At 38.1% G+C, this 23,601-nt stretch overlaps 1 protein-coding gene across 6 annotated transcripts in view; it reads right to left on the bottom strand.

Moving 5' to 3' along the window:
* TENM2 (teneurin transmembrane protein 2) overlaps window positions 1-23,601 on the bottom strand; it is a 534,344-nt gene that overhangs the window by 59,785 nt on the left and 450,958 nt on the right. For 4 of the 6 annotated variants that reach the window (XM_059825282.1, XM_059825281.1, XM_059825283.1 and 1 more), the window contains one exon: window positions 22,088-22,300. In XM_059825282.1, coding sequence (XP_059681265.1) covers window positions 22,088-22,300 — 213 coding nt within the window. The remainder of the gene's footprint in view (window positions 1-22,087; window positions 22,301-23,601) is intronic. The other 2 variants (XM_059825284.1, XM_059825285.1) reach the window with 2 other exon arrangements.

The following is a 23,601-nucleotide window of genomic DNA, read 5'->3' as shown; positions in this document are numbered from 1 at the left end:
GTCCGGAATGTACTATCTCTTGTTTGTCTTTCTGCCTAACCCCATTTTACATATCCTTATCCAAAGCCTGCTGGCAGGCAGTGGAGTCTTTCCACGGACCAGGACACTTTCCACGGACACTGGACCAGGCGGTCCTATGGGTGAAGCTGCCCTGCAGTAAGAGTATGTTGTACAGCACAGTGTTTTCTTGCTCACAGGATACACATGAGTTTCAAGGGGAACATTTAAATTACATTTAAATCCTCCTCATTACATCCGTTAACTACAGAACTGTAGCAAATAAAAGTAGTCTGGGATATGATGGTGCCTACAGAATATAGAGAAATTACATAAAAGCAGTAATGGTAATAGCCTGTTTAATTTGGATTTTAGAGGATAATCACTGTTTTCATATTTTCTGTTCATTCCTTCAGTAAGCTGCTGGTATGCCTATGGCTATCTAGCAAATAATAACTGAGGTACATAGAACGAGTTACCTAGCAACACTGAAAATAAAATTATGCTTTTTATTTGGTATTGTTATTTTTTAATCCTTCAATTCCAAAGTCTACAGGGCTTAGTTAAAGCCAAAGAAAGGGCATACAAATAAAAATGACATGTAGTATTATGGTAGGCACAGACAAGTTATTTTCTACAGAGTAATATTTCAACTAAACTAAACTCAAATCCAAAACATGTAACTAAACATATGTCAGTGCAATACAGTGTTGGTTGAGTGAGAGGTGAGGCCGCTTTCAGTGAGTTTGGACAGTTCCAGAACAGGCTAGAAAGCCATGCAGAAGCACTAGCTCAGGTCTTCGAAGCAGGATAGTCACACAGATTGACAAATTATTCAGAATTAACCCAGGCTTTCAGCGTAATAAAAAGCCTGATTTCACCGCTCAGGTACCACAGCAGTGCTGCTTGCGGTTCCAGAGTGCTCACACAGAGCAGGAGCTTCTCCGTGGCACTGAGGCATTTGTAACCAAGATGCTCTGACTGGCTTCCTTGCTTCTTTTTTTTTTTTTTCCCCTTTTTATTTTTTAGAGAAAACATTTTTTTAAAACTACCCAATACCCTATGTATTTCTTTAAGCTAGATATCAAACAAAGGAATGTATGGAATAAATAACTATTTGCAGATGTGTTGAGGTAGATGAATACATGCCTGAGTTAAAACTAAAGAATGGGCCAGCTACAATTTTATTTATTGAACAGGCTGAAAAAAATGGAAAGGCCAAGAAGTAAGTTTCAAGAATCCAGAATCCTGATTTCCTCCACTCTCATACTTTCTGTGCAGGCAGTCAATTACGAATGTTAAGTAAGGTTCCTTAAATTGCTTGGCATATGTAAGCCATAACAGAATTTCCTTCTAAATTCTATTTACTATATTTCTGTGCAATTTCTGTCTTTCACATGTAAAGGTAGGAACTCAGAGAACATCCAGCTCTCCAAACAAAATAGGAAAACCGTGAGAAAAACTTGTGCTACTGTTTAGAAGAAGAGAAGTAAACCTCACACAAAGGGGAACTGCTGGTATTAAAAAGGAAGTCTCAAGAAAAGTCACTTGCATCTTTCTGAAAAAAGAAAAACTATAAAAGAGATACAGACACACACATCCCCAAAAAAAAGACAGAGGAAAGTTCATGTTGCAATATAGGTCACACAAATTTGAGACTGAAAAAACCCCCCCCGGGTGTCAGAGCATCACGCCTTGTTAAGAAGGGATTGTTCCCAGCAGTACGTTCTGTTTTACCCAACTTCATTTTAAGCGACTCAAGCAGATGGGCTCCCATTACTTTCTTGGAGGAAGACACCCTCGAGGCCTCCCTCTTGTACACAACCATCAGAGTTCTCTAACTATCACCAGCTTTTGGTGTGACACCCCTTCACCCCAACAGCTGGGCAGGGAAAAGAGGGTGACAGTTTGTGCTACACTGTCCCGAGAGTTGAGGAAACCAAACAGATCAATAATCAAAAAATCCATGTCTGCTCAGAAGGCTGAATACACACAAAGAGCTTCAGCTGAGCCCAAGAAAGTGGCCTGTTTATATATACAAAAGACAGTTTCAAGAAGGAAGGGAGACTGCATTGATGGGAAGTTTAGTCACAAGACTGAGAAGCTTCTGCAATGCTAAGAGACCAAGTGCTCTGCTGTAGCCAGGAGGTCACATCCAGCCCTGTGAATGTGGGATGTTACAGAATGCTGCCTCCGCACAGCCCCCACAACATCCACAGACCGCAGGCAGGAGTAAGGGTGGGACGAGTGCTGTGCGCAGGCGACGTGCTGCCTGCGTGCCCCGCTATTGCTAACCTTAACGCAGAAGCTGCACCACGTCCTGCACAGAAACCAACTCTGTGCACGGCGGCTTTATTAATGATCAGGTGAAGACCATTTCAGATGCGTAGCAGCATAAGCAAAGGAGTTACATGAAACATAGGGACACAATTAAAGACACTGCTGCAGCCCAGCTACACCGCTTCTTCTGTCGGCTAAGCAGATTATTTGCTGAGATTTTTAGAAAGGGCTAAAATGTGACCCTAGCAGCACGTTCAAGTTTCACAGTATATTGTTTCTGAATGAGACTCATACTCAACTCATATTCATAGACCAATAAAAAGATACATAAAAGATGCAATAAAATTTGTATTTAAGATAGCTGGTTCTTTCAAATTAATCTTACTGTAACAAAATCCATTTAGAATATAATTCCGGGTGAAATTGCATTCATAAAACCAGTACCACAACCATAACCTTTTATTGTATTAATGTTTCTGATATGGGATACAAGAACTGGCATCATCCTTTGTAATATGTAATATCGCTTCTTAGAAAGGAGCCTTCTCAAGTTGGATTTATCTCTAAAATAACATCTATATAAATAGTTTAGTGGCAGTGTAATGATAAAGGGACCTATCAGACAGGATGTGTAAATTCAGTCAATTGAAGAGTAACAAGCAAAACATTGACCTCATATTTAAAAGAATACATAAGCTAATTAAAATGTAATAACTAAAATCCCTACACTAATCACAGTGTTATGGCAGGGAGTTTCAGTCTTTCGTTCATAAAAATTAGGATCCACACAGATATTGCTACTCAACCTCCTTGCAGACAATGTAATTTGCTTTTTTATTACTTGAAATATGTGGCAGCCATAGCTTTCCAAAAATAAGCATTTAAACTTTTTTCAATAAATGTTTTGGTAAAGTTTTAGATATCAACTACAAAGCTTCAAGAATCTCATACACGCGGATGCACAAAGTTTTGTCACATTTCCATACTCCTTACGCATTCTATCCTCTTCATGTCATAGGGAGAGGCAAAGAGGAAAAATTAGAACGTAATTCTTATGTTAAGTGATACTTGTATCTGGCAAAAGGATATTTGATATTGTGCTGTCAAATCCCAGACATTAGATTTCAAAAGCTCACTTTATTTGGCTAACTGAACTTCATAAAATTCAACATAAATTTTTCCTAATTTTTCCTTCTTTCAGACAGAATACAATGCAAAGCCCTAGTTTTGCAATTGTTAAGAGCTAAGACGATGTATGAACTCAGAATCATACCTAGCTTACTGAAGTACCTGCAGTATTCTATTCTAACTCTGGAGGAAAGCATGAAGTCATGTGGTTTCTGGTTTCATGTTCCTTTATGCAGTTTTCATACAAAGCCCAGACAACAAAGGATGCTGCTACTCCATCCCGCGCTCCCTGTCAGACTAAGCTGGCCGGGGGAGACGGCATGGTGCCATGCTTATCCAAAGTTGAACCCAATTTAACGATATTGTGAACGCAGCCTGTATAAAACGAGAAGTAAGCCCTATCCTTCACCTGCTCAGATACGAACTTTTAAAATCCCTGTATACATCAAGATGCCACAAAGGTAGGACCTCATTTCAAACATTGACAATCTAAGACCCTGCTGATATAAAAAGTAGAAGATCAGGCTTGAAAAGAGCAGGATTGCTTGTTGCTACCAAGGCTTCGTCTGGTAGCGGAGAGTACTCCCAGATCTCTCATTTGATAGAAAACCCTCCAGTGAGGCAGCTGTACTTTTTCCTCTATGAACGCCCCAATGGGTCAGCAGAGAAGACCACCTTGTCACTGGCTAGCTTTTCTCAAGACACAAATGCCACCCAGCATTTCTCCTACTTTAAATTTTAAAGGAAAATCACAGTTGGCAGCTTCACTGCTCAGTAAATGTTTTTAAGCAACATTATTTGTTGCAACAAAGTTTCAGTGCAGAGGCAGGGAATGTAAATGCTAAACCAAGTTAAATCAGACATTTTCTGGCCAGCTAAGTGTATAGATACATTAAATATAACCACATTAAAGTAATTCTTTAGGACTTACGTAGACCTAGAACTATCCTACAAACAGGGTATTTGTAATTAAGTGCGAAACACTGTCCTCTGCTGTTCTCGCACATTTACAGCTGAATCTCGGTCTCTCAATCAGATTTGGTAACAATAAAATTATTTCTAGCATTCTGCAAACAACGATGGCCTAACACAAAATGATAACCAGGCAAGCGTTCAAGCTCTGGTCTCTTCAGAAGCGATGCGCAGACAGAAAGAGGAGAAGAAGAAAACCACCAACAGGTATGCTGTGCGGAACACGAAAGCTGACGCTGCAGACAAGGCCTTGGCATTAGCCCTGTCAAACACAAGGTGTACTGCAAATATTGAAGAGTTTATCTGTCTGAGAAAAACTGACACCCTGTAATGTAAAATTAACCGTTAAATCTGAAGCGGCTAGACTGCTTGGGATCACATCCTTCTTCACCGACCAGACTGACTCCTCATCCTTCTCGGCTGTATCAGCTGGGGGCCGGGACACAAACTGGTCCACGTTGGCAAAATTCAGCCAAATACAACAGAATTACATGCATTTCAATTGGCCGCTGTACAACCTCAAGGTTCATGGCAGTTTGCTGTACCTGGGTCCTTCATATAATAGTTAAAATTAACGTATTCTTCAGAAAAGCAAGGATTTTCTCCGGTTTCTACGCGTTAACTGACTACCGAGCATGGTGAAAACCCTTGGATTAATACCTGCTGCTGGTGGTTTTACAGCCCTTCCTCTCTCCCGAAAGGGTTCTGGATAACTAGCGCTTCCCCTGTCTGAAAGGCAATGAATCACTTAGAAACAGAGATTTCCTTTCATCACACTGGCATGAGCCTGCCCATTCCACAAAGAAGCAACCCTTGGACCCATCCATTCTAGCCAAATATCACTAGCATCAACTTTTCCATTTCCAAACATTTTTACAAAGTCCTATTAAAACTAAACTAACATTCTAGACCGAATGCAATTTTGGATTTTCGGGGAAGACGCAGTTCTCAGTTCAGTCATTAACTTCAGAATACTTTTATTCACTTCACAAATCCTCCACATAGGAGCTGTGCTATCAATCACTTCTGCGGGACGGTCAGACTCCATTTCATACCTCCCTTACAGTCCATTCAGCAACGCAATATATACGGGCGTAAGCCAAATTCAGCTAAGTCAATACTGAAGCGTTTCTTCTTAACAAGAACAGGTACATCAAATATTATCTTAATTCTCTCACCAATGGCTTACTAAAGAAATTCAAAATCAAGTTCAAGGCCTTACTTCTTATCTGGTAGGCTCAGGATATTTAAGAGACTGCCTAAGGTACAGGGATGGAAACTGGGGTCAAGAGCTCTGCTAAGCTGACAAAAGCTAATCTTATCTGTGTAGGAGGTGGAGATTTTAAGAAGCCAATTCAAGACTGTGGAATGAATTCCTTCACTCTATAAAAAAGAACTTACATATATATTAAAAAAAAATAAATCACGTATTATCCACTTTTCCTCCAAATACAAATTGCATTTCTCTGACCATAACTCCTTTAATATACAAATAGCTTTACAAAGTCAACCAAAATGGTCTAGTAAGCTAAGCCAGCATTTACAGTGACCAAACAGAACTGTTTCCCTTATGCCGGTACTGCTTAACAGCAGTTTACACTGGTGTTTCTAATCCTATTTGAATTCAGAGATGCGAGGGAATGGGATGTGTGCGCACACATGCATGCACAAGTAGGGCACTGTGGTGAGAACAAGCAGATATTATATACTTATGGTGCTCAGTATGCTACAGGAGGTGCTTAGCTAGGGCGCTGAGTGGTGAGGAACAGCCCATCCAACGTACAATAAAGAGGGCTGTAGGAAGTCTGCCTTAAAAACAGGCCTGAGACTAATGTCTGAGCTCATAACTAAACCTCCTTTGAGGAAGAAGTTGGACTGGATGACCTCCTGACATCCCTTCCAACCTGAATTCTCTATGAACCCTTCAGTTTTAGAGCTTTATAATTCATAGTTCTCAGGGCAGGGAATCCCAATCTTCTCAGGCATTATTACAAAATAATTAGTTTCTATTCATCAGATGTTGATGTCTGCACAGAATTTATAATTTAGCAATTAACTTTCAGGTATGCAAATGCAGGTCCTCTATAAGTGTCCAGGTTATCTCTATCAGAAGAATAAATATGAGCCTTAACATAAGCATGCGTTGTCCTCCATGACTGTTTAACAGACCAGTATGCCCTATGAGCAAATATCCCTTAATTTGGTACAGAACTTTGGAACCCCTTCAGGATGAAAAGTGCTATATAGACGGATGTATTATATTTTGCAGCTGATCTTCTTAAAGTATTAATTACATAGATTCCAATAAACAGCTGCACACTGTATGGTTTCAGACTACAGAGTCCAAACATTTCAGCTGTCCCAAAGGAAAATCAAAAGAAAGCACTGAAGAAAAAAAAAAAAGAAGTTTTTAAGAAGTACTGTGGGATAGTTTGGAATGAAAAAAGCCTTGATAACGTACACTAAATGCTTCTCATACCCCTTCTGGCTCACAGGAATCCTAAATCTTCATGACAGTAAAATAAGATTAAGAAGTGACAAGAAATAATGGATATTTCAATATTAAAATAAATATATCTCACGTGTTTGTTAGAGCTAGAATTTATGGAGTTTAAATATATGCAAATATTAAGGATGAAATAATGCCCACAACACAGGAGCAGCATTCTGCCACATAGGCGACATATGTAAACCAAATTAAAATACATAAACAATGCGTTCTGAGTTATGTGATTATTTGTGTATGCTGAGTTGTTTGGCAGATGTAGGATAGAAGATGAATATTTCACTATACAAAACATATTTTATAAACATGGCTTTAATTCTAAAGTGCTAGGCATCCATTCTGCATCCCTTTTCAGTATACATAAGCCTCATGAATATCATGCAATTTTCCAATTTTTCTATCTACCAACTGCACAAATAACTAATAAAAGCTACAGAAATAAAAATGTTGTTTTCACAAACAGTTTTTAATCCTGCATGCACAGACAAAGCGTAGGATAGCTCTCTTTTTGTTCCTTCTTTATCTGCCTACGTGGTGAAGGAAAAAACCTCATTAAACCTTCAAACACAGGCAGTTGCCTTGATATTTAAATACTAAATAAATCTGGGAAACTGAGTTTGATCTACTAGGGAGATCATCTTCACCATTTCACCCCCAAGAAAGCCAAGAGTATTTAGTCTGCACTTGGAAGAAATTTGAAAGAGAAAAGACTCTTTAAGCTCTGCTTGCTTTGTATTAAAAATATTTATTATCTGGCAACTGATAGCCCTGCTCCTCCGCTAGCCTTACCAGAAGTGACCTTAATTCTCTGGAACAAATACTTAAGTCTTTCTGCTTACAGACAGAGTATTTCTTTTCTGTTTCTCTGCTGAAACCATCAGAAGCACCATCGAGGCTTTTAACTTGGTTGCCTTGCATCTCTATTTGACAGTTTTTAAGCCGTGCTGGGACAGGCAGGATGTTATTAGTTATAATGGGACCATTTGCTAGGAGCACCTCTCTCAGGAGGAGAAATGCAGTATCGAAGCGAGTTGGAGATGCAGCCAAGAAATCCAGAGATCGCTCCACCTCAGCTGCAATTCGATTGTATGACCAATACATGGGATTAATCCACTTCAGTCACTGCTTCATGTCAGGTGAAAAGGTGCACAACTATGTATTGTCATGGTATTTGCTTCAGTTTAAAAACAAAACAAAACAAAACCAAAACAACAGGGAAAAGCAGACTTAACATTATCAAAAACAAAGACCAGCCAAAAGGAATTTTCAACAGCAAAACCCCCTCCCAAAACAACAACAACAAAATCTGTGCATGGGACGTCTAAAGGACAATTTGCTACAGTTCTGTGCAAATTGCTCTTTCTTTGCAACACTGAAAATACAGCACGAGTAGCTAATAGTATCGCTAAACGTATCAAATAGATATCAAGGCAATTCCACTTTTCTGTTTTCTATCCAGGTCATTAGTTAGCATTATTTACCCTCAGTGTTCACACAAAATGATAACTTTGGTTACCGTACTCTGCCTGTTTCCCATAATTTCAATTGGGTATAGTATGATTTTTCATTTCTTTGCCATAGTTGAACTGTTACCACATTCTAAGGAACATGTCAGGCACACATATTAATTAGGCTTCCCCTTAGACAATACCGATTCGTTCAAAGCTGTGAAACCGAGCAGCGTATAGCAGCCTTTTCCACCGCACGGCAATATTTCGTCAGTTCAGAGCAGAAAGTGAGAAGCACTGCCCTAACTTAAACTGCAGAGGACTTCCGTAATACTCCACTCTATATTCCCCGACTAGCTAACAAAAGAACACCTTGCGACATCAACATCTTAGCTGCGGGTCTCTCACCTGAGGATTGATGCAGTTTGACTCTATTGAGTTTGAGATCTCCACGGGTCTTAATCAAGCAAAAGGAACTTTGGAATGGCTTTAGGTTTCACAGTAAATACCTATGTGGGAGTATGTTTAATCAGGCAGAGCGCATATCCAATTTACTGCAATAACTTCCGTAAGCGGTTAGGAAGTTTTTGCAAAAATCCTTCCTAACTGGGTATCACTCACTGGAAAAACTATCCTGCAGTTTAATGACATCGTCTTTCGCCTCAAGGTACAAATCAGTAAACTGAAGACACTTAAGTGCATTTTCCAGCACGTGTACCAGCTTCTCATTCTGAATGAAACAACTTACTAATTTTAATTATTTCCTAAGCTGGAATGAAGTTACCCCATTCAAGTAAGGGATCAGCAGCAGTAGCCCTGTGAAACATTATCTTTCATAAACCTGCAATTTTTAGTCACAGGACAAAAAAAATAGAAGAAATGCTGAAAAGAACAGACATCTTCCTTTTCACTTCACTGCCATTTGTTCACATTTCAATGACATCTCTCCTCATGTTTTATAACATCTTTATCTCAAGCAATAAAATACAGAAAATAAAATAAATAATGAAGATCTAGGGGCATATTCCACAGATAACTTTTAAGAAAGCTCCCATTTAAAATCGATAGGAACATCCACCTTAAGAAATCAGATACATTATAAACACCTTGCTAGAAATCTTAAAAAATACAGTGTTTTATCTCAGAAATGCTGACAAAAATCCTTAGTACAGCAGGGGAAACTGTAACTATAAAGGCTGAATAAACAGATGCAGTTTTAAATGGAAGGCAAATATGTTAAATTACCTCAGTTCTGCTGAATAAATGCTTCCCTTCACAAGGCGTCTCATACTGAAAACTTTCCCTGCAGTAATACTTTTAAATCAGGTACTAAGGATTTTACAAATTTCATGGTAACTAGAAATACAAATACTGGTAAAAGAAGACAGACTTTACTTATCGAATTCTCTGTGTAGGGAAAATTGAAAGAATAAAAGGAATGGAGAAATCATGGGGTTTTAATAAGCACTGCCTTCATTTTCTTTTAAGAAAATTTCATGTGGTATGAAAATACTAACAATTTCAGGAGACACTTCAGCGTATCCACAAAGTTTGGTATCTGAGCAATATCTCATACGTAATTAAGTCTTTTGACATAGGACATGATCTACCGTTTGAAATTAAGGGGGGGCCTGACCAGTTTTGATTCACTTTTTTCTTCAGCATATAAGCAATCAAAATTGTTATAGCATATATAACAAAAGATTCCAATGAAAAATCAGAAAACCGGTAACTGATGCGTGCAGACCTGTTTACACATGCTTAACATTTTCTATAGTTTAACACTCACCTAGTATGTCCTTCAAGCAACTGCTGCCCTCTCAGCTTTCACAGACAAAGTGACCTTGACTCTAATAACCCATTCTCTAAATATGGAAGGCTTTTGCCATTCTAAATCAATATTTCTGACTTATTTTGAAAAAAAAAGGTTCAAACATTCACAGGACACAGTGAAGATATATATGGATTGGCTTCATGATAAAGAATCAATTAATAACGATCCCCGGGAGGCAGTAACAAAAAGCAATTTTACCCCTAGTTTCCAAAGAAACAAAAAGATGCATTGGATACAAAAATCTATGTCACTATATTCCACCCCCCACCCCCCCCCACCCCCCAGTTCAACTATCTATTAACAATGCTGCATGGTGAGCAATGCCAACCTTCATTTCATATTCCTAACAATCTCCTATGCAGTCATTTTCTGTCTTAGGTCTAAAACCTCTTTTCAGTTTTTTTCTGAAAGAAGAAAAGGCATATTGCCATTATTTTTACTGTACTGTTATCAAATTACTCTGAAAAAAAATATGTAAAGAGTAGAATTAATCAGAATCTGTTAGCATTTTAACAAATTCATACTGTGCTTTCACTTCTCAGCAGTAAATGCTTTCAGTAATGCTTTCCTTGTTCAAATGCAAGTGACTCTGCCATTTAAAAATAAAATAAAATAGGGAAGAGGGAGAGAGACACCCAACTTCCTTTTCTATAACTCCTTAATTCTGGGCACACGGTCTTGCATTATAGAACTGTATGCTAATTCCTCTATTAATTTCAGAGAGAAGTGATCTGTAACCCAGCACACACACATTTTGCCTTGCTTTATTAAATGGAAAGTAAAGAAGTCAGATCAGTTTATATTTAAAATGTGCTGAAAAGTTGATGGCACCATGCTACATTAGGAACTGAGTTCTACTCTCTGGTATTCCCAGCGGTTAAAACAAAAAGTCAGTTCTCTCATCTGTACTAATGTGTCTCTGGTTTTAGGAGGATCAGCATCTTCTGGGACATTCCGGGTTTTGTATTTGTGCATGCTGAATTTACAAAAATAACTTCACTGCTATTCTTGAGGAACTCATTCCACAAGAAGCTCAGCATCCGTTTTGATTCCTAACAATTGGAAGATCACAATATTCGAAGCAGTATTACTTTTAAGATCAATAAATCACCATGTTCTAGGTAAACATGTTACTCCTAAACTGATCTTTTTTTTTGTTAATTTGTTCTTTCGGATAATTATCCTCTTCGTATCGTTCCTAGCCTAAAATCACAACCTAGTAATATTTTTCACTACAGACTAATTTCGTCTTTAATTAAAAAGGATGGGTTTTAATCATGATTACACTATTATATTTATTTCTTAGATAACAAAGCTATTTCACTACTATTTCTCTTCAGAACAGGGACTGCATCTTGATGCACTGTGGTTCTTTAGCTCAGTTGTTCAATGCTCTGAAAAACTGACCTTGAAGGCAAATTAAAATATATGTGGTCTAGATGCATTATGAATCTTTGAATCTCATTTGTCACACTCATCAATAACTTTACTCTTTCCACATTTACTTAAAAAAAAAAATTCCCATCTGCAATTTTATAATTAACTGCAATGAATACAGAAGACATTAATCTTTACTTTATATGGGGTTCTGTAAAAATATACCAAAATGTTAAAAGTGTATATACTTTTTAATTATTTGAAAAAATAACTATTGGCTCGTGTAGTCCAGGCTATCCTACTCACTCCAGAACATTTAAGACGACATACTTAAACCCTTCCTTGCAGCTATTTTGTATAGTATATTATTTTACAGTACTTTAAAAGCATGCCACAGTCTACTGATGCCGAGTTGATCAATCTGCTCCGTGCTGGACTGTTAAAAACTGTGAATAGAAACTAAAAATACAATGGGATTAGGAAAAAGCAATAAACCCTGACATTGATTGGCAGTTTGTCAAAATTTCGGCTCCCTATTTACAAAAGGCAGGAAACCCACAGCCTTTTAAATGGCCTTGTACAACAGAGAAAATACAAATGAGTTGGGTAGGACTTAGGTGCCATTATGTAAGCTGTGTTGGAGAGAATGCAGAAACTGTTTTACACTTCAACATCTGGGATTCACTGCGTGGCTCCCAATAACTAATGACACAGCACAAGAAAAGGCAATGAATCCCAGATGTTAGACATCGGCCATGGGCCATAGAACTGGCAGATTACAGTAAGGCGGGAGTAAAAGTATCTTGTAAGTTTAGTAGAATGAGAGAGAGAAAAGCTTTACACGGAGAAGCAGACAAACATGTCTCCTCCGCCTAAATTTTCATTAGGGATAATGTTATGATCCATGTCACACTGAAGGCTTTGTGAAAGCAAAAGTTACTACTTTTCCCTGAAGAATGCTGAACTTTTTAAAGGAGGTACTTATTTAGAGTGAAATATTCAAGTCAAGTGTGTAGCACCCAGTGCTAAAGGTCAGCTCTCAGATTTGAAAATCTTTAAGGAGACAGCTGGACGATGAATCCTTTCTGCTCTAATCCTGTTATTGAAAGAAGAGAGAGTGAGGATAAATACAGTAACCTTAATTTCTCATGTCCCACTTTTCCTTCAGCTTTTAGTACTATGACTGTCAACTGCTGCTAGACTAAAGAGACACCAGTATGGCTTTGTCTCTATCTATCCCAGCATGGATGCGTTTTGAATACAACTGACAGCATGAGATGGGCAGTTATATGTCAATCAATACTATATCACTGAAAACACTACAGAAGTTATGTCCTGGAAATTGCAAAAATCTAAACGCTTCGTTACAACTTTCATGGCAGCTATAAATCAGGTAATAATGATGCCATTATTACTCCAGCTGTCAGCACCTTCAACATACAGAGATGAACATGGACCATAACCTCTGTCCTGAAGACTTTCGAGAACACTCAGGTTTGTATTTACTTCTTACATTTCAGTTACATAAATGTTTGTAATTTCTTTGGACAAACGACATATACTACTTCATATGACTATTTCTGTTGGGACAGAAAACTTTGCTTCTCTTTATACATGTAGAAGAACTATATCTAAAATGAAACAGACTGAGGCTACCTACAGGAATAATCCCCAGAAGTGAGGTTATCCTAAAAAGCATTTCATAAGCAGGTCAGAATAGGAATGGAAAGAAAGAACAAGAGAAAAGAGTCAAATAACATAATTTTGTAAAAACTCTGTTCAGTAAGAATGGCTCAGGATACCTCATAGCTGGTACCCAGAAGAAGTCCCCATATTCAGTCCTTAAGGTCTTTTAAAAAATTGTCTTAGTAAGGGCTTTTAGGGAAAGCAGGATGTATCAATATTCAGCACCAGTGTGTATTTCATCCTCTGAATAGTTACTGCACAAGAGATAACTGACAGTTTAAAGAGAAAGCTTTCAATAGTTTCATTTTTTTCCCCAAAGCCCTAAATAGATGACACAGCAAAATCCCAAACTGACACTTCAGAGATGCTACGAACCCCCTTTTTTCCTTTTTCTGTCTGACACTAATATTTTTAATACAACATTAAACTAAGAAAATATTAAGTAGAGAATTTCAAAAGCATCAAATATCTTAGGAAGACAAGCCTCTAACTTCTAATGCATCCTACTGTTAATTTAATACTACATAGGAATCTGAGACAAAATTGACAAGAAGCTGAAAAGGTAAAGCCTTGCATCTGAATTGTTATTCCATAGAGTTTGCAGCAGTCAAGCAAAACACATTTGGCTTCATTCGCATCTTCAAGCATGAAAGATTACGTGAAACTGATATTGAAGATACAAGAATTATACCTTGAGAATGTATAAGCAATAATGCAAGTGATTAAGGAAAAGATATCTTTAATGAGCGGGCCTCAAAAGGATGGACAGATATTGTTCTTTTTTGGATTTCTTTCTTAATAAGTATAAATATTATATACATGTATATACATATATATTCCTCAAGATCTGGTACTTCCTTTCTGTCTCTACACAATCTATGTCACCGACCTCTCACAAGCATTCCCGTGTCTTTGTTGTTTTGTATCCAGCAACACCATATAATTCACTCACTTGCTGAAGCTGTGCTTGACACCACAGGGTACAAAATAACACACAAAACATTATCTGTGGAAGAAGAGAAGATTGCCTGACGCTGTGAATACTCCTATGAACAGCAAAATCAGCTTTGCCCTTTCAAAAGTTAGATCAGCTGCCTGATTGATTGCCCTCCCCCTCTTTTTGTGGTCTTTCAAGAGTTCAGGAATTGGCCAGAAAATCAATGTAACTCTTGTAGAAGCCCCTCCAAAAGGAGAAAAAAGAAACGTGATTTTAGTTTGGGAAACTATTCTGCTGGGTGCATCTTTGAAGTACCAGACAAAATGCAGGAAGCTTTGCTGAAAGCACACTCATTAAATTTTTTGGGCTAGAAAGGGAAGAACTAAGGTCATGTTCTGCAAATATCCTATATACAGAGACAGAAAAAAGCCACTCAAGTGTTCTGACACTGCGCTGTGACATATTTCAATCATTTACAGGAAGCCCTCAGCAAAGAATGCAAACAGGAAAGTTCTTCCTCATGAATAGGCTTGCCTTTTAGCCAGAAAAGATCCCCAGCTGCCCCGTGTAAATTCTGCAGATGAAAAGGAATTCTGTTTCTAAACTCCCTGAAAGTCAAACCACTCTCACTGTATACAAATCTCTACATAGATTATTTCCTTCCAAATATATCAGCTATCTTGCTCAGCTATCTTGCTCAGCTATGATAAAGTAAGAGGATGCACATGGTAATTCTGAATTCCTTAGCGTTACAGAAATTGTTTAGAAAGTCTGCTCATCCCTGAGACAGAAAAGTAGAGAAGTATATTTTAGTTACTGGGCTAGGAATTTACAAAGTTACAAATCAGAAACAAAAATTAGCATGAGATTCAAAACAAGAGCTATTTACACAGGGTGTAATCTGGGGACTTTACAGCCGAGAGATTTTATTCAGAAGTTTTGGAGGTGAAATAAAAGATGACACGTTTACAAAACCAACAAAGCACCCCAATAGCAAATGTAGCTGGAAAAGATAAAAAGCATCATCTTTCCAGGAAGAAACTTCTAATAGCTTATTTACTGGGAACTTGCACCTTTACTGAAGCACGGTGATGTTGGACTAGATGACCGCTTGTCTAATTGGCTAGTACATTCCCTTGCTTTTGGTTATAAAATGTAACACGATGTGATACAACACACGTGACCAAAACGTCACTTTAGAAGGAAAACTTCTACCGTATGAGTCTCTCTTTGCATGCATGATGGAAATGAAAATGTAAATTATGTGCAGAGAATGACAGAAATCGTCGAGAATCTCTCAGATTACTTCATGAGGTATCTGCCACTCTTCTGTTTTGCCGAACAGACGCGTGGCGGGGAAACCGCCCTACACTGCAGATGAAAGCTTGACAACACGTACCTGGAAGACTGCATCACAGATGTGCTTATCAAGAAACCTGCTACCACAGAAGTAAAGACAATAGCGTAACTGTATTATACAGGTGATGAACCTGAATCTGCAGATACAGAAACAGCCAATGTCTCTAACGTTTTTGGTCATGCCATCATATAGATTACCAACATATTTCTATATCATTAGTAATGAAAAGTGGTCATGCCTTAAATATTCTATGCTTTTTTCAAATCAAATGAAAACCTGTGTTCCTCCCTCTACAGAACATGCAATCTATATTTCTACTGTCGTTGTTAGAGGGGTTTTTATGCCTTGATAGGTTATGAACTGTTACAGATTAATTTTAAGTTAGAAGTGCATTGCAGAAGTCTAATGTATCTAGCTCCTTCTAAATTGCTCTTTGTCAGATACGATGGCTTTCCACTGTCTCCTCCCACACACTTTCCATCTCTCCTGAAAATTGCCTCATCTTTGAATCATTACCATTGTAATTACAACAGGAGAAATCAGTAGTAGAAGAAAAAAAATCTTTGACGCAAAGAGCATTATCATGGGACAAAAATATCCTGCTGTATCCAAAGATAACACAATGCTGCATTATTAATGTTTCTATCCATTATTGACTTCATGATAAGGTAAAAATCTAAATCTTTACACTTTATATGTGGTATTCCTTCCAGTCTACAAGAAATACAAACATGCCTAAAAGCTGGGAAGGGCATGGTCATTCCAAAACACTCGGAGGGAAAAAAATTTTAGTAAACTTTCTTTTCAGTGAAAACAGAGGTGGAATACTATCCATCTAGTGTTCAGTTGGGTGAGTCTTGGTACTTCAAAGGGAGAGGATTTGAAGTATTTACCTACTGGGTGTAATATTTGCTCTTTGTTTGGATGTTTCAGAATGGCTCAATATACACATTGACAACCCATTGTTCTGCAAATACAGAACACACAGATTAGTCTCCTCGGTTGGATAAATGATCAATTCTACTTCTAAGACCGGCGTTAGATTCTTAAAGGGGATGACAGTACAAATCTTAACATAGGCCATTATAAAATAAGGTACTTAGAAGGAATGCTTCCTTTTAAGCCCATTTAAAATCAGACTGGGATAGAGCTCATCAATGGTTTTCTAGCCAGCTTTCTGCCCCACGGCAGGATGAATTATCTCTCTGCTATTCCTGACTGACGTTTGTCTAAATTGTTGTTAAAAGCTCCATTGACGAGGATTCCACAACTTGCTTAGACAACCTACTTCAGTTTTTCATTTACTGTTACAAGGTTTTTCTTAACACCTAACCCAAATCTCCCATACTGTAACTTCAACTTCTTATCTTAGTCATCCTGAACACAGAGACTCCTCTCTTTTTCCTGCACATTTTTATGTATCTGAATATTTTAGGTTATTTCCCACCATGTAGGTGACAGGATCCTGGTTCTTTCAAAACTTTCTTCTTTATTCAAGACCCTGAAAACATAGAATCACACAGAATCATTAAGGTTGGAAAAGATCTGTAAGATCATCAAGTCCAACCATCACCCCAACCCCACCATGCCCACTAAACCATGTCCCACAATGCCTCGTCCACACGCTCCTTGAACACCTCCAGTGACGGTGACTCCACCACCTCCCCGGGCAGCTTATTCCAGTGTTTCACCACTCTCTCAGTAAAGACATTTTTCCTAATACCCAGCCTGAACCTCCCCTGGCGCAACTTGAGGCCATTTCCTCTTGTCCTGTCACTGTCACTTGGGAGAAGAGGCCAATGGTAACGTAAGGTATAGGGCTAATACAGATTTCCAAATCCCTTACTTACTGAGGGACATGTCCTACCATTTGACATTTGCAGCACAGAGGCCAAGGACTCAGTGGGGGAAAGACAATGGCAGATCCCCACCTCCGGAGTTAAATTCCGAAAATCAGTACCAGGGCCAGGAAGCAGTGTTAGGTTTATGGTTGGACTCGATGATCTTAAGGGTCTTTTCCAACCTGAATGGTTCTAAGCAGAGTCTGCAGAGACGCACACATCAGCCCTGTTTGTCTTCTGCCTAGCAGGTAGATAGTTGGAGGTTCAGCTTCTATGGCTGTCAAAGTGGGTATAGCTCATTTGCTAGATACCCCCTCATGGAAAAATAAAAAAAAGGAACAGAAAAGATAAGAAATGTCTTGATTGTAATCTGCAGCAGAGTATCCATATTATGAAATAGCCTTGACTACAATCTTTTGCCACTTTCTGTCTGAAAGCAGGTGTGCTTAACCTACATCTAATGTAGGACGTGAGCAGATAAGAGCAAGGCTTTGGGAATATGACAGGTGGCCACAAAGAAAACCTCATATATCGTCTTCTGGTGAGAGCTCATCTTACAAGTTATGTTTGCAGACTTTTAATTTTTGCTTGTAAATATTAAGGATTAAATCCTGGTTTCACTGGTCTCACAGTGAGATTTTTGTCAATGACTTAATAACAGTCATATTTCATGCTGCAGGGATGCAAATTACAGATGGAATTACACTTTTAAAATGGTATTTTTGACTATTTCTTAAGATCTCCGTATATATCACACTATCCTTAGTATACTATCCTGACAGTTTATATGGAGAACACCCTCCACAACAGTTTAAAAACAAGAGTTTTAAACATCCAAATATTAATTTCAGTGAAAGTAATAGATCTGCTTTATAACAGAATACTTTAACAACACTCAGATGATTCAAGGAAAAGCTAAATCCTCCATCTTAAAATTCCGGCATGAAATTCATTCAAGATTTAGCAACTTCTGTATCTTAGTCTTTCTCTTTGTTATTAGTTTTCCAATATTTTTTTCCTCATCTAGATTACCCTCTATTATTTAGTTATAACTTCCTCCATAATTGCAATCAATGAATAGTAATCACTTAATAAACATATCCTGACAGGTCTATTTTTGCACTGGGAAAAGATTCATTTTCTTTATCATCGCTCCAGTAAGCAAATTTTTCTTCTTACCTGAAGTAGCAAAGTTAAATGTAGTGCCTGCTGTAGAGTTCTGCTCTGCTACGTACAGCATTTGAGCAAGGCCAGACACCACTCCTTTCATTTTTATGTTATTTGGATATAGATTTATCAAAATCTGTGCAACTTGGAATTTGCATTCACTGATTTTTATATGTAATTCTATTGCTGCACATAGGTAAAAGCTGCTTTGCACAAACAGCTCGTTAACACTGAGCTAAGAGTGGCATTCTGGGAGACTTTTCCGAGTGCTTTTCTTAAAATGCAGGTAATGCAGACAGAAAATGCATTTGTGTTAAATTTTTTGAGCTTAGAATCTCAACATCGAAATGCCAAAGAGCGTGCATTCTGTCAACTATCTATAAAGGCCTAATTTGTTATTAAATAGAATAAAATATCCTGAATGAACTTGGATACCTGCAGGTTGCTATAATGATTTCTTTTCCACTGCCATGTGAATGTAGCACATGAAACTGGTACAGAAACACAAACAAAAGAAAATGTATTTTGGTTTGTATATAGAAATCTGTCTTTTTTTCCTCAGAAATTAGATTGATTTGTTCTAAGTGAGCTTGGCCTAAAGTCACTAGAATCAAAGCAAGTTTTTCTACTGACTTCAAGAGATTTCAGACTAGGTGTAGCCATAAATGGAAATTCAGAGTAAATAAACTCTCGTACAGGATTCACATTTTTCTGCTTGAAGTCCATATGGAGAAATTCTCAAACGCCTTGCGAGGTAAGCCTGGCCATTCGTTGCTCCTGGAGACCTAATATGGGTATTCAAAAATTCAAATTACGTACAGGGAAGGGAGAGATTCAGCCTCTGCTCATACACTATTTTACTCTGGTCTGGCCTGGCTTTGCCTTAGGACAAACGGACTGTGCAGTTTGCTAGGTACCTTTCAAACAGGACAATAACAATGGCTTTGGAGTGAAAAATTAAAATAAAATAATTTTTTAAAAAATTAAAGAATCAAGGTTTGAATACATCACATTTGCATTCCTGAATATTATATTTTCAGGTGGACAATCCTCAGTGAGTAATTCTGGCACTAAATGGTCTGTCAACCTTTCAGTTGAAAGCTAAACCATAAAGGGAGTACTCTACATTCAAATGAGCTTATGTAAAATATAAGTACACTGTAGTTCCTCACACTAACGTTTAAAACATCTTGAGCAACTCATCCTTGTTCCGAAGTATCAATCCACTGTAAGGACAAATTTTCCAGTGGTAACTTCTAGCATTTTTTGTACAAATACTGACAAAAATTAGTTTTACCATCCTTATCCTCCAAACTCTCTCTCTGTTTCAGCCCCCCGTAACGCGAATCAATGGGATCAAGCCGAGCTGTCCCTCCAAACTGAATTCCATTTCTGGCATCACGCTTTTTGCTTTTGTAAATGGCCTCACAATCAGGCCTCACGGTATCAGCATGTGAAAATTCTTACTAATACAGGCCTGTCACAGGAATATATATCAGTCTACACACAACAGGCAACTTATGACTGCATAAATTTAAATGTACGATAACTACAAGGGCAAACTTAAATTTTTTGCGCTAGTCTCATCTTTGCTGCAGGCAGACCCGCATTAAGGTTCAAGGAAATCTTTCTCATACATACAAAACAAAAAAAGCTTATGCATATTTTAATCACTTCAGCAGCATCACCCTTTCTCTGAAAAGAAGAATTGATTATCTACATCAATAATAGGGAAAATATTTATTTCACAGCTCTGATAATTAGACTAAAAATCTCACTTCAAAGTTCACTAGTTCAGCTTGTAATTTTCAGAATTCTTTTAAGATACCAGTACAAGGCGTCTTTTTGTGTGCACAGTAATGAAGACTTTAAATACACTAATTATCTCTAAACATACGCATATTAATAAAAGATTATAAAGCAAAACAAATTTTGCGCAAAGCAGCAACTTTTAAAACAAGCAATTATTACACAATTTAATGCAAAAAAATTTATACTCTAGGCATTTTGTAAAGATCTGGGAAGTACTTATATGAAAACAAAATGCCTGGATTAATCTAGCAGAGATATGTTGATACGATGGAAGTCAAAAAGCAATTGTGAAAAAACACTCTGCATCTACGCTGGTGACAAAGTGTTCAGTCATAAAAGCTTTGATTTAAATCATATTACCATAGTGTGGTGGAAGCAGGCAGCACCACAACATCAAAGGATATGCCCCAAAAATATGTATCTATTTTTCTTTTTTTTTTTTTTCTCTCCAATAAGAGTATATTTTTAGTTTCCAACTCATGGGTGTATCAGAAATGGTTTGTATATCCAGGGAGAAATCAGAGGGGAATGAAAAAGAAAAACAGCTTGAGGGATGCAAGAATCTCACCATACTTTTAAGTAAAGAAGTAACAATTCACTTGTAATAGGACTGTCCCATTAGGGTCCCTGATTGCCATGAAAATCTCAATTGACCTATGCCTTTTCTTTGTTAAATTTACCACTTTAAGATAATTAAAACAATATGACCTTGGATTTGGTCCCGCTAGGTTTCTTTTAAGGTATACCTCACAGTCCTCCAAAAATTCTTTGGGGAAAAATCCCCTCACCTGAATCTCACATTGTCTCAGCAGCTGGATACTCTTGTTCCGGATAATTTTGCTCAGGCATCTCAGAAGAGATGTGACCACTCAGAATTTCCCATTTTTGGTTACAGCACAGGGAAAATAACAATTTTTCCTTTGTTTTCAGTAACTTTACAAAATAATCCAAATACACTACCCGACTGCTTGTAGAGACGAAATAAAGAAGTTCATTTAGGAATAATTAATTCCTCTTCAAAATAAATTTTGAAGCACGGTAATTGAGAGGATAGAACATCATTGCTTTGTGTAAGCATAACCTTTTTGAACTTCCCAGGCTGACACATCACAGCTGAGATGCAATCGTTTTAGTCACGGCACTCTGCGTGATGCCAATGCTGTTCTGAGCAGCACGCTATTAGGAAAGGGTACAGCAGCATGCTGCACTCCCGCCAGAGCCCTCCCATGCTGGGATTGTCTATAGGCAAACACCATGCCCACTGCCACAGCACAACACAGGAGAATGCTAGGGAGCTATTTCTGTAACACCAGGAACACTTATTCCTCCGCAACTTGACCGCTGCTCTGTGTGGTGATGGTGGTGATGCGTTTCAGATGCGATATATAATAGCAGGAGAGCACTGATGCATCAGACCAGGAAATTAAAAAAGATGCCATTCACACAAAGGAATGTTTAGTTAAGTTTGAAAATCTTGGCTCAGATGATACCATGATGGACCATTTGTTACATCTTTACTTACTAGCGTTCATTTGCTGTGGAATTTGTTGTTGTTTTTTTTCCCTCTACAAATCAGTTTGTTACTGATTTTAAATTATTCCAAGAGCTCATCCGCATTACACCCAACACATTTTGAGTCAGAGATAGTATTTGAAAGCGCTAGGGTCCTTAAAGGAACAGCCTATTACAATACACAACAGTAACTATGTTTCTACGATTTATGAAAAGAAAGCAATATGTGCCTGTTTCGGTGCCTGTCGTTTGCCTACCAATGGTGCAGTGCTCCCCATTCCAGCCCTCTCTGCATTCACATTTCCCATCTTTACAAGTTCCGTGCTCCGTACAACGGGGATGACACACACGCTGGTCACATGCCACTCCTGTCCACCCTTCTTCACAGCGACACGCTCCGCCAATGCACACCCCGTGAGTGCCACAGTCTACAGAGCACACTTCTAGGAGAAGAAAAGAATAAAGATTATAGATCGCTCATGTCAGCAGCGATGGGGCAGAAGCAGCAACGTAGCCATGAAGGGAAAAGTGAGTACAACAGGTATGCTATTGCTGAAAACTATATGCTGTCAAAAGCTGACCTGTTCATATTCTGATCAAAACCGGCATTTAACTTTTGCTTAAAACCAAATTAATTATCTTTAAAAGTTGTTTAAAAAAAAAAAATCTGCTCGCGTACGCTGGACAGAGCTTGTCCTCTATTCCGATACAAACAAGTTTCAGAGGTAGCTTCCGCAACACTGTCAGCAGTGAAGAAGGGGAGCATGTAGCTCTGTTTTACTCAAACCTGGACCTGTGGGGATTTTGATACAGACATTGATTTGCCGAGAATGAGACTGAAACTCACCTAAAACTCATTCAGCAGAGAATGGTGACAACTCAGGGTCCCTTAGACTCTAGGAGTGACGGGTAAAAGACACTTTCAAGGGAGAGATTTTGGAATCCTATTACTAACATGGTCAGTTATCCGGTGTCTCACTCCAAAAATTCTTCTACTGCTCTGTGCAAGCTGAACTTGTAGAAAAGCAGAGGGGTCTTCTGCCTCATGCATCAGCAAAGAAATTGACAGTGAAACTCCCATTCATGAATTTTTCTGGCTGCTGATGCATGAAGCAGAAAAAACAGATCTTGATATTCATTCCACTGGTGGGGTATTCTAAGTCATTAATCTTAAGAAAGAGTGTGAAAACCATAAATATTATTTTGAGAGACTTGCTTATGACCTACAGCTCTGTCTCAAGGTTCAGCTTCCAATATAAATGCAAAATTCCCAGTATTTTTTCCCCACAAACAGAACATTTTCTGTCTTGTCAAAACTGTTTTTTTCTCTTTAGCTCCTTCTGTTAGAACAATCGAGTTTTACAGCTGTAGCTTTGGAGAGGACGACATTTTTTTAGCCTACGCTTTTGTGCCTGCTTTTTAGTGTCTCTTGCTCCAAGATTATTTTTTTAAACATTCCAGGTACAACTGAAAAGGGAACAATACCCTTTATTTGAGAAGACATTTTTCTGTTTTGTGACGTTTTTCATAAATGAATAGCACTTGGATGCGCAGTAAAGCAAACCCCAAAAACGTACTTAATTGTAGTGTTTTCCACTTCTCAAATGTTATAAACATAGTTATGAATTATGGAAGTTTTCGTTTACAGTTGGGAAACAGATGTGAAGCACTTAAATAACTTCTTCAGTCCAAATGAGGGTCAGTATTAGAACAAAATACACACTCCTAACCTGCATCCCCCTCG

Source organism: Gavia stellata, chromosome 16, assembly GCF_030936135.1.
Source record: "Gavia stellata isolate bGavSte3 chromosome 16, bGavSte3.hap2, whole genome shotgun sequence".
Classification (NCBI taxonomy): domain Eukaryota; kingdom Metazoa; phylum Chordata; class Aves; order Gaviiformes; family Gaviidae; genus Gavia; species Gavia stellata.
This window is presented reverse-complemented; position numbering and strand designations above follow the sequence as displayed.